Here is a 15575-nt window from a genome sequence, read left to right on the forward strand (position 1 = left end):
ACACCACAAAAAGTTGCTAGATTTGTCGCTAGTCGCTTTTTACTACAAAAAGTCTCTAGAGGGTCTGAAAAGTCGCTAAATATAGTGACAAAGTCGCTAAGTTGGCAACACTGGTTTCTCTCTCCAAAACTGGACCCAACTCAGCACAAGAGGACAGCTCTTGGAAATCTGAAACGGCTTATAAGCCAGTCATCATCATGGGCCAAAAAATCATAATGGTCACGGAAAACGTGCTCTCAGCGAATTCGGCCATTAGCAACATCTTCCAGTAATGCCAACGCTGCCATCTCCCAAGAACTCCAGCGCAACATTTTATGCATGTTTATATAATCTAGGCTAAGTGGAAACACATTGAATGATTATTTCAGTAAGGCAATGAAATTATCTGATTAATTTACTTTATTTTACCCAATGAGGGCTTACTACAATGTGTGCGTAAATGATATCTTAATAGTTGTAATTTCAATGCATCACCTCTAAGTGTCGCTAATTGATGAAAACACATTAGAAACATGTGTACGCCTGAAGTGAAAGTGTCGTGGGGGTACACACCTTTTCACGTTCAAATCACACTTAGTAAATCTGACTGTTTGCGTGAAACATAGCGTACCCAATGTTTTTGTACGTACATGAGGCCCCTGGTGTGGAGCGCTTGCCCGCTGAATCTTCATGCAAAAGTGGACTCTGTCCTGTGCATTTTATGACTCACATCGTCACTCAGCAGCTCCGTATAACTCAGCCCACAAACGAGAGCAGGAACCCACAAACGAGAGCAGGAACCTTCGTCTGCAGCGTCACCATCCTCCCCCTCTGCATTCTGCATCACCTCATCCTCAAGAAGTTCTGGATCTACACCACTACAAAGCGCAGGGGTTAGATGATGGAGAGAAGCTCTGTCCAGAGTGAACCCTCCTGTTCTATTATTAGCCAAGTGTCAGTGTAGGAAGGTTCTGCCCCAACAGCAGACTCTCAGGTACCTGTTCAGGAGTTCTGTTAGCCTCTGGGAGTCCTCCACCAAATGACGCTGTAGATTAAGAACAGACATTAGGACATCGACTTTATGGTGTGTGTGTGTGTGTGTGTGTGTGTGTGTGTGTTGTGTGTGTGTGTGTGTGTGTGTGTGTGTGTGGAGGGGTGTGTGTGTGTGTGTGTCCCTTCTTACTCTCTCTGCCACTTGCTCTTTGAGAACCTCAATGGGCACAGCCAGAAGGCTCAGTGCATTCTGGGAATTCCTGAAAAACCTCGGGTCTGGTGCCTGAGATGTAAGAGAACTCATTTTGCATTTTGATCTACTACATGTGTCGAATTCAGAACATGTACACAAGAAATAGAATAAATCATTAGATGCATTCATTAGTATTCTTTTGAAGCATTAATTTCACTGTGGTATGTTAAGAGAATATGTGAGAATTTCAAATTTCCTTGTACAAAGATGCATGTTTTGCAAATTAAAAGAAACAAACCTTGTCAGTAGGTCTACATGCATAATTTACAGCAGAATGAAGTATTGTTTTGATAACAAACCGTGTCAGTAGGTCTACATGCATAATTTACAGCAGAATGAAGTATTGCTTTGATAACAAACCTTGTCAATAGGTCTACATGTATAATTTACAGCAGAATGAAGTATTGTTTTGATAGCAAACCTTGTCAGTAGGTCTACATGTATAATTTACAGCAGAATTAAGTATTGTTTTGATAACAAACCTTGTCAGTAGGTCTACATGTATAATTTACAGCAGAATTAAGTATTGTTTTGATAACAAACCTTGTCAGTAGGTCTACATGTATAATTTACAGCAGAATTAAGTATTGTTTTGATAACAAACCTTGTCAGTAGGTCTACATGTATAATTTACAGCAGAATGAAGTATTGTTTTGATAATGTTTCGTATAGTCTGTCCATGTGTATAAGCACCTTGTAGTCATCCTCCTTCTTGCTGAGGTAAACTCGGTTTCCCAAGGAGTCTGTGACCGTGATGTAATCTCCTGTTGCTGGGGGACGTTTCCGTGTGCGACACGCTGCCGAGGTAACCCTCTTTGGTGATTCCTGTAGTGTTACCAGGCCACTGATGTCCAAAACACTGGCTGCCATGGCAATCGGTGGCCAATCAGGAGAGAGACTCATTGCAAACCTGCAGAGAGATAAGACAGGAAAACATAATGAACCATTACATTACAATAACATCAAAATACAGTAACAGTGATGACTTAATAAAATCAGTCCCGTATGATATAATGCTGGGAGTTGTAATATTAACAGGAATGAGAGTATGTAATGTGTGTAATTATATTCATGTGTGATTCATGTTAATCATGTCCATACAGACAATATAGCACAGTCTGTGTGAAAAGTACTGCTTGCACTGCTTAGTAATTAACTGTAACCATATTGAAGATGTTTTTCTGTAAGACTGAAGTTTTCTGTGCAGCAGCAGAGTTAGTGATAACATTGCTTATCCGTTTCTATGCACCCAAGGTTGAATCCCAGGGAAACTGATAACTGCTCCTGGGAAGCAGCATCCTTAGTTTTTCTACACACACTTTGACTATAAAGAATCTGGACTGAGAGAGACAGTTCAGAGTTACTGCATGAAGCGTAAGCTTCACATCATACTTTATACTTTTATATTTTGTAACTCTCTTGCTATCAAATAAATACTGCTTAATATATTATAAGACCTCCACTTCTGCTCCATCAATTCCACCACACAAGTTAAGTGTCTGGTGTGTATATTCAGTAGGAGCTACAGGGCAGACCAGTTCAGACACTCATTCTTTTTCTTCTTCTTTCGGCTGATCCCTTTGGAGCAGGGGTGTCAAACTCTGGCCCGCGGGCCAAATTTGGCCCACGTTGTAATTATATTTGGCCCGCGAGACAATACCAAATGACTACTAGAGCTGGCCCCTGGTATTATACTGTACAGCGCATTCACCGCTAATACTACAAATCCCATAATGCCCTGCTGTTGTTTTGGCGCGTCAATCAGTAGGACAGTAGGCATAGTAACTTCACACTACAACTGTCACTGTGCTACCCATTGACTGTCAATGGTGCTACCCCTTCCCAAAAATGGTGAAAAGAAAGGCAGAAAACATGCGCACAGTTTGTTGAAAAACTCAGCATACTCAGCGCTGACTTTAGCCGGCGATTTGCCGACTTTGACGTCCAGAAATGGAGGTTTGAACTGCTTAGTAATCCCTTCGCAGTTGATGTCGAAAATGCGGCAACCAACATGCAAATGGAGCTGATTGAACTCCAGTGCAAGGACACGCTGAAAGCAAAGTATGATGCTGTAGGCGCCGCACAGTTTCCACAGTTCATCCCTGACACAATGCCTCAGCTCCGCACCCAAGTTGCTCAGATGCTCTCTATGTTCGGCAGCACTTATCTATGTGAGCAACTTTTCTCCTCTATGAAGATGACCAAAACATCTCTCAGGAGACGTCTGACTGATGAACACCTTTGCTCGATACTGAGGATTTCTTCAACTCAGAGCTTGAGCCCAGACATTGATGAAATAGCATCCAAGAAGAGATGCCAGGCATCTGGCTTGGGCACATCAGAGTAGATCAGCGTGTAGCAACTGAGCAATAATTAACATTTTTTAATGCACTTTTTCTTGCTATTCCAAGGCATTGGCTTGAATGGTTGATTGATTTATTTTATTTTTTTAAATATTAGCCAGTGGAAAATTTTTATTTTGATATTTAATTCAGAAGGCTGCAAATAGAAAAGAAAAATTTTATTTAATAAATGAATGCCATTGATGTGTTTTTTTTTATTGAAATTTGTATATATAATGTACGGTAATAAGCGTTGCTTGTTCCATATTCAATGTTGAAGCAAAATTTGTTTTGGTCCGTATTAAAAGGTTCATTTGTTCAATGTTGGCCCGCGACTTTGTTCAGGTTTTAAATTTTGGCCCACTGTGTTTTTGAGTTTGACACCCCTGCTTTAGAGGATCATCTGCCTCCATCTTGCTCTTACCCCTGCCTCCTCTACTGTTACACGAACCATCTCCATGTCCACCTTCACTGCATCCATAAACCTCCTCTGAGGTCTTCCTCTTCTCCTTCTGCCTGGCAGCTCCATCTCCAACATTCTTTGTCCAATATATTCACTATTCCTCCTCAACACATGTCCAAACCATCTCAGCCTGGCCTCTAGTTTTATCTCCAAACTGCTCCACCTTCACTGGCCCTCTGATCTTCTCATTTCTAATCTTGTCCATCCTTGTCACTCCCAATGAAAATCTCAGCATCTTAATCTCCACCACCTCCAGCTCAGCCTCCTGTCTTTTAGACAGAGCCACAGTCTCCAGACCTACATCACAGCAGGTCTCACAACTCTCTTGTAGACCTTCCCTTTCACTCTTGCTGCTATCCTTCTGTCACACATCAGTCCTGACACCCGTCTACACCCACTCCATCCTGTCTGCACCCTCTTCTTCACCTCTTTTCTGTACTGTCCATTTCTCTGGATGGTTGCCCCAAGATATTTGAAGTCATCCACCTTCACCACCTCTACTCCTTCCATCTTCACCTCTCCACCTGCCTCCCTGTCATTCACACACATGTATTCTGTCTTTTCTCTACTGACCTTCATTCCTCTCCAGTGCAAACCTCCATCTCTCCAGGTTCTCTTCACCTGCTCTCTACTCTCACCACAGATTACAATGTCATCTGAGAACATCATGGTCCATGGAGCCTCCTGCTTGACCTCATCTGTCAACCTGTCCATCACCATTGCACATAAGAAGGGGCTCAAATCTGATCCCTGATGTAACCGTACCTTCACCTTGAAACCATTAGTCACTCCAACTGCACACCTCACCACTGTCTCACTATCCTCATACATGTCCTGTACCACCCTCACATACCTTTCAGCCACACCTGACTTCCTGGTGTAACCCACCCACAAAGTGGTGTATTTAATTAATTATTTCTTGTTGCTATTTGTTTTATTCAAGAAAAAAAAAAATTCTTTTAGTTTGGCATTTCAGGCACGTTTCTCAACTAATTGCCGCTTACCTGTAATTGTGGGTCTAGAGTTGTAATGCAGCACCCCCTCTAGGTCACGTGAGTGTGCTGTTTTAGCGCCGTGAGAGGTGAAACGTCTGGTGGCTGCTCGTGAGAACTCGCATCCAGCGCAAATATTATATTTGCTGGTTATATCGCATATACACCCACATATTGTGTCTGAATTATCACATTTTTCTTTATCAGTGGACTGTTGAGAGCGATCAAATTCTGGAACGACTCCGTCTTCCGGATCAAGAGATATACTTGCTGGACACCAGTACTGCAATTTTTTCGAGCTCCATCTAACACCGTCACCGTAAGACTGTTCCATACGGATCCGGCGTTAGTCCGGAGACAAGACATTTTTTGTTGTTGTTTGGTTTGTTTGTTGTATACATATATATATATGTGTGTGTATGAATGTATGGTATATATATATATATATATATATATATATATATATATATATATATATATATATATATATATATATATATTGTTATTATTCATGAACATAGTATATATATATTTTTAATAGACATCATTTAAAAAAAAAAAATTCCATTCGTCTGCGTATTTGTGTGCTTAAGTTGAGTGCGAGCTAGAGTTGTCTCTAAGCTGCCCCAAATATAATTTAAATTATATCAACTACAAATTTTATTTATTCACTCCAATATCCCAGACCCTGTAGATTAATTTCCTTACAGGATCATACCCTATATTTTATTATTGGGTTACAACTGATAAGAGAAATTAAGTGGCGCCCAACGTGGGGCCCGCTGCGGAGTAGACTTGTGTTCGCATTGACTAAGCACACACATTGAGCATACTACATATTGAGTATACTACACATTGGTTATACTACATTTCAGTTTTCAAAATGGATGTGTGTACTCAGTATGATTTTGACCCTGAACGTTCAGTGCTCTTGAAAAATGTACATCCCACTGTAACACTCAGCGATGTACGTAGAGCCTTCAGTTTGATTGATAAGGTAATGAGAATTGAGTGGGTAGATGGAAATACTTCTGGGGTTTTACTTTGTGAGTTCCAAGAGTGTATTACTCCACTACTGCTGGAGGAGGAACACTTAAATGCAGATGGCAATGGGTATTGGGAAGTAATTCAGGTAGATAGTCCTGAAGCTGGCAAGACCAAATTGCAGACAGAGGCTCCCAACAAGTCAGAGCATCTAGACAGTGTTCGGGGGGCCATGGCTGATGACCTGGTGGGCCAGATAGAGTGCTTGGCAGATTTATATAGCGTGGATACCAATAACCTTAGCCAGCATATTGCTAATAAAATCACAAAAGGTGTAGGTTATGGTGCACAGAACCCAGTTAGTTCCACTCCAGCTTCTAGCATATTTGCTCATAATGCAGACTCTGAGATTTCTGCCCCAACTTTTGTCACACCAACTCGGTCAGACAGCTCTGATTTTCCACGGGTTGCTCCAAAAGTGTCGTTTGCTCCTAGCGTTGACTCTCATTCTAGGGACAGGACCACTGATGCTGAGGCACAGGAGAGTTTTCTAATTCCCAGAGATGTACAGCGGGTAGTTGTAGAGCATGTAGTAAAATGTGATGCCAACTCCTTAGAGCCCACCACATGTCAACATAAGATCCGAACTTTCTCGGGACAGAGTCCAAAGCCGGCTGGGGAAGTTGACTTCAAAACCTGGAAAATATACGCAAGACAGGTGATCAGAAATGACGCTTTGTCTGAAAATTACAAGAGGAGGCAGATACTAGATAGCCTTCTCCCTCCTGCTATCAGCATAGCACTCTGCGCTGGTGATAATGCACCCCCCCCAAGCTCTATTTACATGAGCTGGAAATTGCATACGGCAGTGTGACTTGTGGTGAAGAACTTTACATCCAATTCCTTGAGACACATCAGAACAGTGGAGAAATGTCCTCTGACTTTTTGAGAAGGCTTCAGGCCTTATTGCAGGAAGTTGTTGAGAAGAAGGGTATGGCAGGCAGGCATGCTGATGTGCAGCTCATGAAGCAGTTTGTTCGTGGTTGTTGGGATGAGGGATTACTAACAGAGCTACGTCTTAAGGATGTGCTGACATGCCCGTCCCAGCCTACCATGAGTTACTCAGACCTGCTGTTTAAGATTAGGTCGATCGAGCAGGAAAGGCAACTTAAAGAGAGGAGGAAAAGTCGCCATCTTGGCATCCTACCGACTAAGGCACGTAGCCATGCACATCTCACCTCTAATTCTCAGCAATTACTACCTGAGAGTTGCAATAGTGCTGAAAAGGAAGATTTGAGACGAAGGATTCATCAGCTTGAAATAGAGGTGGCTGAAGCAAAAGCTGCATCTGAAGTAGGGAACGGTAATAGGGGAGTAATCTACCAAGAGTCTAAATCCACAACACAAGATACAACAAAGAACAAGACAAAACTGGAACAAATTCCCATATCTAAATCTCAAGCTCAAAAGACCAGGACACTGAAGTTCTGCTATCGGTGTGGAGAGGACGCACATTTTCTGCAGCACTGTAAAAATCCAGTGAACGCAGCCCTGGTTCAAGAGAAACTAATGCAAAGACATGAACAAAAGAATAAATTCCAAAACACTAAAGCTTCACCCTCAGTACATTTAAATGGGGTGTAGCCTCTGTTGGGGAACAAACGGAGGCTACAAATGAAGAAAGTTCCAAAGCAGCCCAAAAGCAATTTGCATGCACTTTAAGCTTGAGTGACAGTGTGTCAAAGCCTGAGAAACAAATACCTATTGGCTTAGTGGGAGAGCCTTATGATGGGGTAGAATGGTTGGATGGGGTGAAGTGTCATTGCCTCATAGATACTGGATCTCAAGTGACTTGTCTCTCAGAATCATTCTATAGGCAGCATTTGTATCACAGAGAGCTATCTTCTGTAGGTGATATCCTGCGTATTGAGGGTGCAGCGGGACAAGAGGTGCCTTACCTTGGGTATATTGAGATGGATATAAGATTTCCAGCCAGTGTTTGCGGGACAGGAACAACCTTCACCATTCTAGCCCTTATCTGCCCCGATCAAAATTATAATGCTAACACTCCCTTACTGGTAGGGACCAATGTCCTTAGACGACTTATTCAAGACTGTCAGAGTACGAGAGGGAACCAGTACCTCAGCACATTGTCCATAGATGCTGACTGGATCAATGCCTATGCTATTTGTGATGCAAAGCTGAAGTCAGAGATGACTGATAGAAATCCTATTCCTGTCCGTCTGTCCGGAAAACATGCAGTCACCATCCATAAAGAGGAGAGCCGTGTTTTGGTTGGGATTTGTCATGCCAAAAAGTCTAAATGGATGAGACCAGTAGTTCTAGAGGAACCTGCAGGAGGCCCTTTTCCTGGTGGACTTGTGGTGAGTGCACAGTTAATCCAAGTGCAACCCAGATCACACAATAAAATTAGAGTAGTAGTTCAAAACATATCAGACCACAGTGTAACTTTGCAACCCAGGCAGAGGATTGCAGAAGGTTTTCTGGTGGATTGGGTCAAGCCAGTGAATCCAGGTGCCAGTTATGGTGATCCAAATGCTTCCAAACTTTCTGTTCAGCAATTCCCTTTGTCGGTTTCAGAAACTGCTGTTCCCCTGGATCTGAATTTCGAGAATTCCCTTGTGCCAGAAGAGTTTAAACTGCACATCATATCCAGAATAAACCAAGAAGTATCCAGTGCCTTCTCTAAGCATGATTTAGATGTCGGGCATGTTAATGGTGTCACACACAAGATTGAATTGTCAGATCACATACCATTCAAAGAGCGTACTCGTCGAGTGTCACCTGCTGATTTTGAGGATTTAAAGAAACATCTGAAAGAGCTCCTATCTATCGGCATTATAGAGGAGTCAAACAGCCCCTATGCTTCCCCAGTGGTCTTAGTTAGAAAGAAAAATGGTGATCTTAGAATGGTCGTGGATTATCGCAAACTCAATAATATAACCAAAAAAGATGCATATCCTCTTCCAAGGATAGAGGAGACTTTTGCCTTACTCACTGGTTGTAAATGGTTCTCCGTTTTAGATTTAAAAAGTGGCTACTATCAGCTGGAAGTTGAGGAAGCAGATCGTCCAAAAACTGCTTTTACTACGCCCTTTGGAAACCGGCAGTTCCGCCGCTTACCTCAAGGTCTCACTAATGCTCCTGCAACTTTTCAACGGACCATGGAGAGGGTTATGTCAGGGCTCAATCTGCAGGAAGTAATTGCTTTCCTAGACGATTTGATCATTTTTTCAGAAACCTTAGAACAACATGAGGAGAAGCTAATGAGAGTACTGGGAAGGATCGCTGCATTCGGGCTGAAGTTGTCTCCTACCAAGTGCAGGTTCTTTCAGACCTCCGTGAGATACCTGGGTCATGTGATTTCAGCCCAAGGTATTCAGCCTGACCCTGACAAATTAGAGGCTATAAAAGGGTGGCCTACGCCTAACAGTCAGAGAGCTCAGATCATTTCTGGGTTTCTCAGGCTATTACCGCCGATTTATGGAAAACTACTCTAGAGTAGTAAAGCCTCTAAATGAGTTGTTGCAGGGAGGATCCTCCACCAGACACAAAACATCGGCACATCAGAACAGATCAAAATTTCAATCTGTGGTCGAAAAGTGGAGTCCTGACTGTCAAAACGCCTTTGAGACTGTCAAACAAAATCTAACTGCTGTGCCAGTACTGGGCTTTGCTGACTGGAAGCTACCTTACATCCTCCATACAGATGCTAGTACTACTGGTTTGGGTGCTGCACTGTATCAGATTCAGGAGGGGAAAGCTAGAGTCATTGCCTATGCGAGTAGGGGCCTCAGTAGAAGTGAAAGGAACTACCCTGTCCATAAGCTCGAGTTTCTGGAACTAAAATGGGCCATATGTGAAAAGTTCCATGATTTCCTTTATGGTGCCAATTTCAGCGTGCTAACGGACAACAATCCTTTAACATATGTGCTTACTACTGCCAAGTTAGATGCAGCTGGACACCGCTGGCTTGCCGCTCTGTCCATGTACAATTTCGATATTAAGTACAGAGCTGGGAAAACTAACGTGGATGCTGATGGTTTGTCACGTAGGCCTCAGCCCCTGCAGGGGAGGATGAAGACTCTGAGGATATTGAGATGAGAGTAATGAGGATGCTGGATAGAGCAGCTCACTCTCCAGAAGAGTTTGAACTAATGAACCCAGCTGTCTTAGAGACTTTGTGCCTTAGACATGGTGTGCGGTGTATGAGAGGAGGCGTGCAACTGGATAAAGAATCTGAAATAGACGATAGCGAATCTGAGGTGACTCCTGCAGTGGAAACGCTGCTGTGTGATGAGAGGGCTGTCCCGAGTGATTTAGTGGATCCTGAACCATGGCCCGGACATTCCACGTTACCCAGCATGACTCCATCTGACTGGGAAGAGCTACAAAGAGATGATCCCGCTATTAGTTATATAATCAGGCTTTTACAATCGGGTGAGGGGTTAGCTGACTCAGATAAGCAAACGGCACCTAGAGAAGTACATCTGCTCTGGAGAGAGAGACAAAGATTGATCTTAATTGACCAAGTTCTATATCGTCAAGTTACCGATCAGTATGGCGAAAAGTATAATCAATTGGTAGTTCCAAGTAGCCTTAGACAAAGAGCACTAGAAGGCGTACATGACGAGACTGGTCACATGGGGTATGAAAGAACACTGGAGCTTGCGCGTGCTAGATTTTACTGGCCAAAAATGGCAGTCTCTGTTGAACACAAATGTAAGACGTGTGAGAGATGCCTTAGGAGGAAATCTCATGCTCACAAAGGGCATCTAAGCTTGTAAATATCAAAGTCTATTCACCGCTTGAATTAGTCTGCATTGATTTTTTATCACTAGAGCCAGACGCCAGTGATACTAGGAATATATTGGTTATTACAGACCATTTTACAAAATATGCCCTTGCATTCCCAACAAAAAATCAGACTGCAAAGACGGTGGCAACAATTCTTTGGGAGAACCTCATATGCAACTTTGGTTTCCCTAAACGCATACATAGTGATCAGGGGGCCAATTTTGAGTCCGAATTGGTCACAGAACTTTGTAAATTGGCGGGTGTCAAGTCCAGAACTACACCGTATCATCCCAGGGGAAATCCGGTTGAGCGATTCAATCGCACCCTATTGGATTTACTGGGCACTTTAAGTGATCAGAAGAAGGAGCAGTGGAGGAAGTATGTGCGTCCTCTTGTACATGCGTACAACTGTACAAAAAATGATGCTACAGGAGAGTCGCCATTTTTTCTAATGTTTGGGCGGCAACCCCGCCTGCCCATTGATCTCTGTTTTGGGATAAGCCCAGCTGGACACAATCCTAGAACTCACTCACATTATGTCACGGAGTTGAAGAAGAGGCTGAGATATGCCTATAAGCTAGCTACAGCAAATGCAGAAAAGCGACAAGCTCTCAATAAGGCCAGATGGGATAAAAGAGTGACTGCTGCCAGTATTGGGGTGGGAGACCGTGTTCTTGTGCGTAATGTAAATCTTAGAAGGAAACACAAGATTGCAGATCGCTGGGAGCCCACAACATATATAGTAGTCAAGCAACCTAATGAAGAGATCCCTGTGTATGTTGTCAAGGCTGAAGATGGTCAGGGACAAGAGCGGGTGCTACACAGAGACCTGTTACTTCCTTGTGGGTTTCTGCCCATCAGTCAGAAAGATATGCAGGCAGAAGGTGCTGGTGGACAGAATAGACCAGTCACACGCAGCAAAGATAGAAAAGTATCTGAGAAAAGCAACCCTAACATAACTCTTAATCCTGAAGCTCTGGAGTTCCATTCTGTGCTGGAAAGTGGAATCAGTTCTATCTCCACCTTGAACCAGGAACACTCAGACCCTTTGAGTACAGAAGAATTGTTGTTTTCACAGGATGAAGATTGCAGTGTTGCAGAGAATTATTCATGTTTGAAGGAACAGAATGATGACTCTGTGTTGAGCGGAAGGGACAATTCATCCCCCTACAAAACAGAACCTGCAAGCTACAGGGCTGAAGTGTATGAAAATGCTGATATTGCACCAATGGATTCAGGCTCCAGTGTAGGTGAGAAAGAGCAGGCTACTTCAATAGAGGAAGAACCACAAGTTTTCCCCCGACGGTCTCAGCGGGAAAAACACCCTCCTGCGAAATTAAGAGATTACAATGGATGGACTGCAACCCGCACCATTCAAAGTGTCATTCAAAAGCCCCACGGTGATTATCTTAGTCAGTTAGTTAATATGATGCAACAGCAGATTCAAGTACAGCAGACTCAGAGTGAACTTTTACTAAGTCTTGTGACCACAGGTTTTGGTTAAAGTATCTGACGAGGACGTCAGTGTTCAGCAGGGGAGGGTGTAACCCACCCACAAAGTGGTGTATTTAATTAATTATTTCTTGTTGCTATTTGTTTTATTCAAGAAAAAAAAAATTCTTTTAGTTTGGCATTTCAGGCACGTTTCTCAACTAATTGCCGCTTACCTGTAATTGTGGGTCTAGAGTTGTAATGCAGCACCCCCTCTAGGTCACGTGAGTGTGCTGTTTTAGCGCCGTGAGAGGTGAAACGTCTGGTGGCTGCTCGTGAGAACTCGCATCCAGCGCAAATATTATATTTGCTGGTTATATCGCATATACACCCACATATTGTGTCTGAATTATCACATTTTTCTTTATCAGGTAAGAAAATGTCTTTGTTATTTTATTATTATTACTTAGTAGAGTTATTTTATTTCTGAGTTCTAAAATATGTACCGACCACGTTGTGCTTTATGCTAGCTATGGGGAAACTTAGCCCGATATGCAGTGGTTAACGTCAAGTTCAGTTTTGTTGTTAACTGTTGTAAATGTATTTGATATTGAATTTTTCTGCCATCCAATGTATATATCTTGTAGTTCAAATTGTATAGTTGTTTGTGATTTTATTTAAGCAGGCCATTAGTGCTGCTAGTGTATATTTTATTACATTGTCGATACGTGAGTGTGCTGTTTTAGCGCCGTGAGAGGTGAAACGTCTGGTGGCTGCTCGTGAGAACTCGCATCCAGCGCAAATATTATATTTGCTGGTTATATCGCATATTGTCGTATCCATGGTTACAGTTGTGTAAGTGGTTATGGGATGTAGGAGGAGGAGCCTGGGGGTCGTGGAAATAAAGGGAGTTAATGAGCAGACGTGTGTCACGAAGCGTGCTTATTTTGAAAGATTTAATTCTGAAACATACCTACCGAATGCCGAGCAAAAGTAGGTACACAACATTGGCGACGAGGAGTGAAAAGTAAATTTACAAAGCAATAAGTAAATTTAAAAAGTTTGGCTAGTTCAGTATGGAGAAATCCGGGTTTCAGCACTTCGCATGCTATACCGAGCCGGCAACGCTAGGCACAAGGTGGAGGCGTTGGCTAACGTCGTTTGAGCTATACGCAGACGGCAAAGGGCTAATCTTGGAGGAAGATACCCCAGCGGCTACGCGGCAAAGGCGACGTGCACTTCTTCTGCATCTGGCTGGACCGGACGTACAAGACATCTTCTCGACTTTACAAGATACCGGCGGCCCAGCAGACTACAAAGAAGCTGTCGATGCTTTGAACGAGTACTTCATACCTCAAGTGAATACTGCGCTAGCTAGGCACGAGTTCCAAAAATTGCACCAGAAGCCAGGTGAGACCGTGCAACAATTTGCTACTCGCCTACGACAAGTTGTGAGAGACTGGATATGGTGACGATTCAGATAACCAGATTAGGGATGCAATTTTGAGTAGAGGAACGTCCGATTACGTGAGGAGAAAGTTGCTAGAAGTGGGTCGTGAACTGACGCTAGCACGTGCACTGGAAACAGCAGCACGCTGTGAGAGCATCGAGGAGCAAATGTCCGCCATGTCAGTTGCAACGAAAGAGGCCGCGGAGACGGTCAACCACATTTCCTCGAATGGAAAGAGGGGAAAGCAAGTAAGTGGAAATGCAAAGGCAAAACAAGGCAAATTCTGTAAAAATGACGGAAAATGTTACCGATGCGGCAATAGCGACCATATGGGACGAGATCCGAAATGCCCCGCACGTGGGCAGACCTGCAATAAATGCCACGGGAAAGACCATTATGCAAAAGTGTGCCGCACCAAGAATTTGAGAAGTAGACAGGCTGTAAATAGCGTCGAAGATTCAAGAAATGACTTTGCATTTGTAGTCAACGATGGTGACATGCCCGAAAGGCTTACATTCCGTGTTGGGGGAGTGAATGTGAAAATGCTGGTCGACTCAGGGGCTACAAGCAATGTGATGGGGGAAAATGCATGGGAAAAGTTGAAAGCAGGACATATAAAATGTCACTCCTATGTCCCTAAGACAGAAAGGAGGCTTTATTCCTATTCCTCCAGTGAACCACTTGCAGTCAAAGGTGCGTTTACGTGTGACATCTCCATTGGGAACAAAACCGAACAGGCTGAATTCATCGTGGTCAAGGGAAACGGTGAACCACTGCTGGGGAGGGAAACGGCAACACGCCTGAGGGTGTTGAGAATAGGCGCCAACATCTCCGCTGTGACCGACCTAAAGCATACACTCCAACAGCAGTATCCCGAGGTGTTCAGGGGAGTAGGGAAATTAAAAACACGACAGGTCAAGCTGCACATCGACCCAGAGGTGAGACCTGTAGCCCAGCCATTTAGGCGCATTCCATTCAACCTTAGGGGGGCAGTGGAGTCCAGAATTAAAGAATTGGTGGACTTGGACATTATCGAACCTGTCAATGGTCCCACCCCATGGGTGAACCCGGTGGTGATAGTCCCAAAGCCAGGGAATGATGTTCGTCTATGTCTTGACATGAGGCGGGCGAATGAGGCAATAGTGAGGGAACGCTTTCCAATACCTACTGTGGACGAGCTACTTCAGGGCATGAATGGCTCAACCATATTCAGTAAGCTGGATCTGAAATGGGGTTACCACCAACTCGAATTGACCCCAGAGTCACGCGAGATCACCACATTTGCAATACACAATGGCATATACAGGTACAAAAGACTGCTCTTTGGTGTATCATCTGCCAGCGAGCAATACCAACATGAAATCGCCAGTGCACTAACTGGGACTGAAGGTGTGGAGAACATCTCCGACGATGTCATCATACATGCTGCTGACCGTGAGACACACGATCAACGACTGCATGCTGTCATGGCTAGGCTCAGAGAGACCGGGCTGACTTTGAACCCAGAAAAATGCCAGTTCAACATGAACAGACTGATCTTCATGGGAATCCTGCTGTCAGAGAAAGGAATCGGGCCAACAGAGGAGAGAGTGCGCGCTGTGACTGAAGCGAGAGAACCAGAGAACGCCACAGAGGTGCGTAGTTTCTTGGGGCTAGTAGGTTACAGTAGCAGGTTTATCCCTCAGTTTGCAACTCTGTCTGAACCACTGAGACGCCTAACAAGAAAAGACACACCATTTAAATTCGGCCCAGAGCAGAGACAAGCATTCAGTAACCTGAAAGCAGAGCTAGCTAGAACCACAACACTAGCTTACTTTGACAAACATGCTCCTACACAAGTGATAGTGGACGCAAGCCCTGTGGGATTAGG

At 43.7% G+C, this 15575-nt stretch overlaps 2 protein-coding genes across 2 annotated transcripts in view; one reads left to right on the forward strand and one right to left on the reverse strand.

Moving 5' to 3' along the window:
- Positions 1-15575, forward strand: part of LOC143484636 (uncharacterized) — a 328223-nt gene that overhangs the window by 140748 nt on the left and 171900 nt on the right. The gene's annotated exons all lie outside the window — the stretch shown is intronic.
- LOC143484650 (chromosome transmission fidelity protein 18 homolog) lies at positions 225-2125 on the reverse strand. Its single transcript, XM_076983505.1, has 4 exons — positions 1919-2125; positions 1163-1255; positions 978-1024; positions 225-857 (listed from the first exon to the last, which is right to left on the reverse strand). Exons 1-4 carry the CDS (start codon positions 2093-2095, stop codon positions 668-670), a joined length of 507 nt encoding a protein of 168 aa, XP_076839620.1. The 5' UTR covers positions 2096-2125; the 3' UTR covers positions 225-667.

This window comes from Brachyhypopomus gauderio, chromosome 20 (genome assembly GCF_052324685.1).
Source record: "Brachyhypopomus gauderio isolate BG-103 chromosome 20, BGAUD_0.2, whole genome shotgun sequence".
In the NCBI taxonomy this organism is placed as follows: Eukaryota; Metazoa; Chordata; class Actinopteri; order Gymnotiformes; family Hypopomidae; genus Brachyhypopomus; species Brachyhypopomus gauderio.

What these genes read in the sequence shown, in the direction of transcription:
- LOC143484650 (XM_076983505.1), bottom strand. Translation starts at nt 2,095, where the DNA reads ATGGCAGCCAGTGTTTTGGACATCAGTGGCCTGGTAACACTACAGGAA. An exon ending in AGAAGGAGGATGACTACAAG is followed by an intron (nt 1,256 to 1,918) that starts GTGCTTATACAC and finishes CTTACATCTCAG; the next exon opens with GCACCAGACCCGAGGTTTTT. An exon ending in AAGAGCAAGTGGCAGAGAGA is followed by an intron (nt 1,025 to 1,162) that starts GTAAGAAGGGAC and finishes CTTAATCTACAG; the next exon opens with CGTCATTTGGTGGAGGACTC.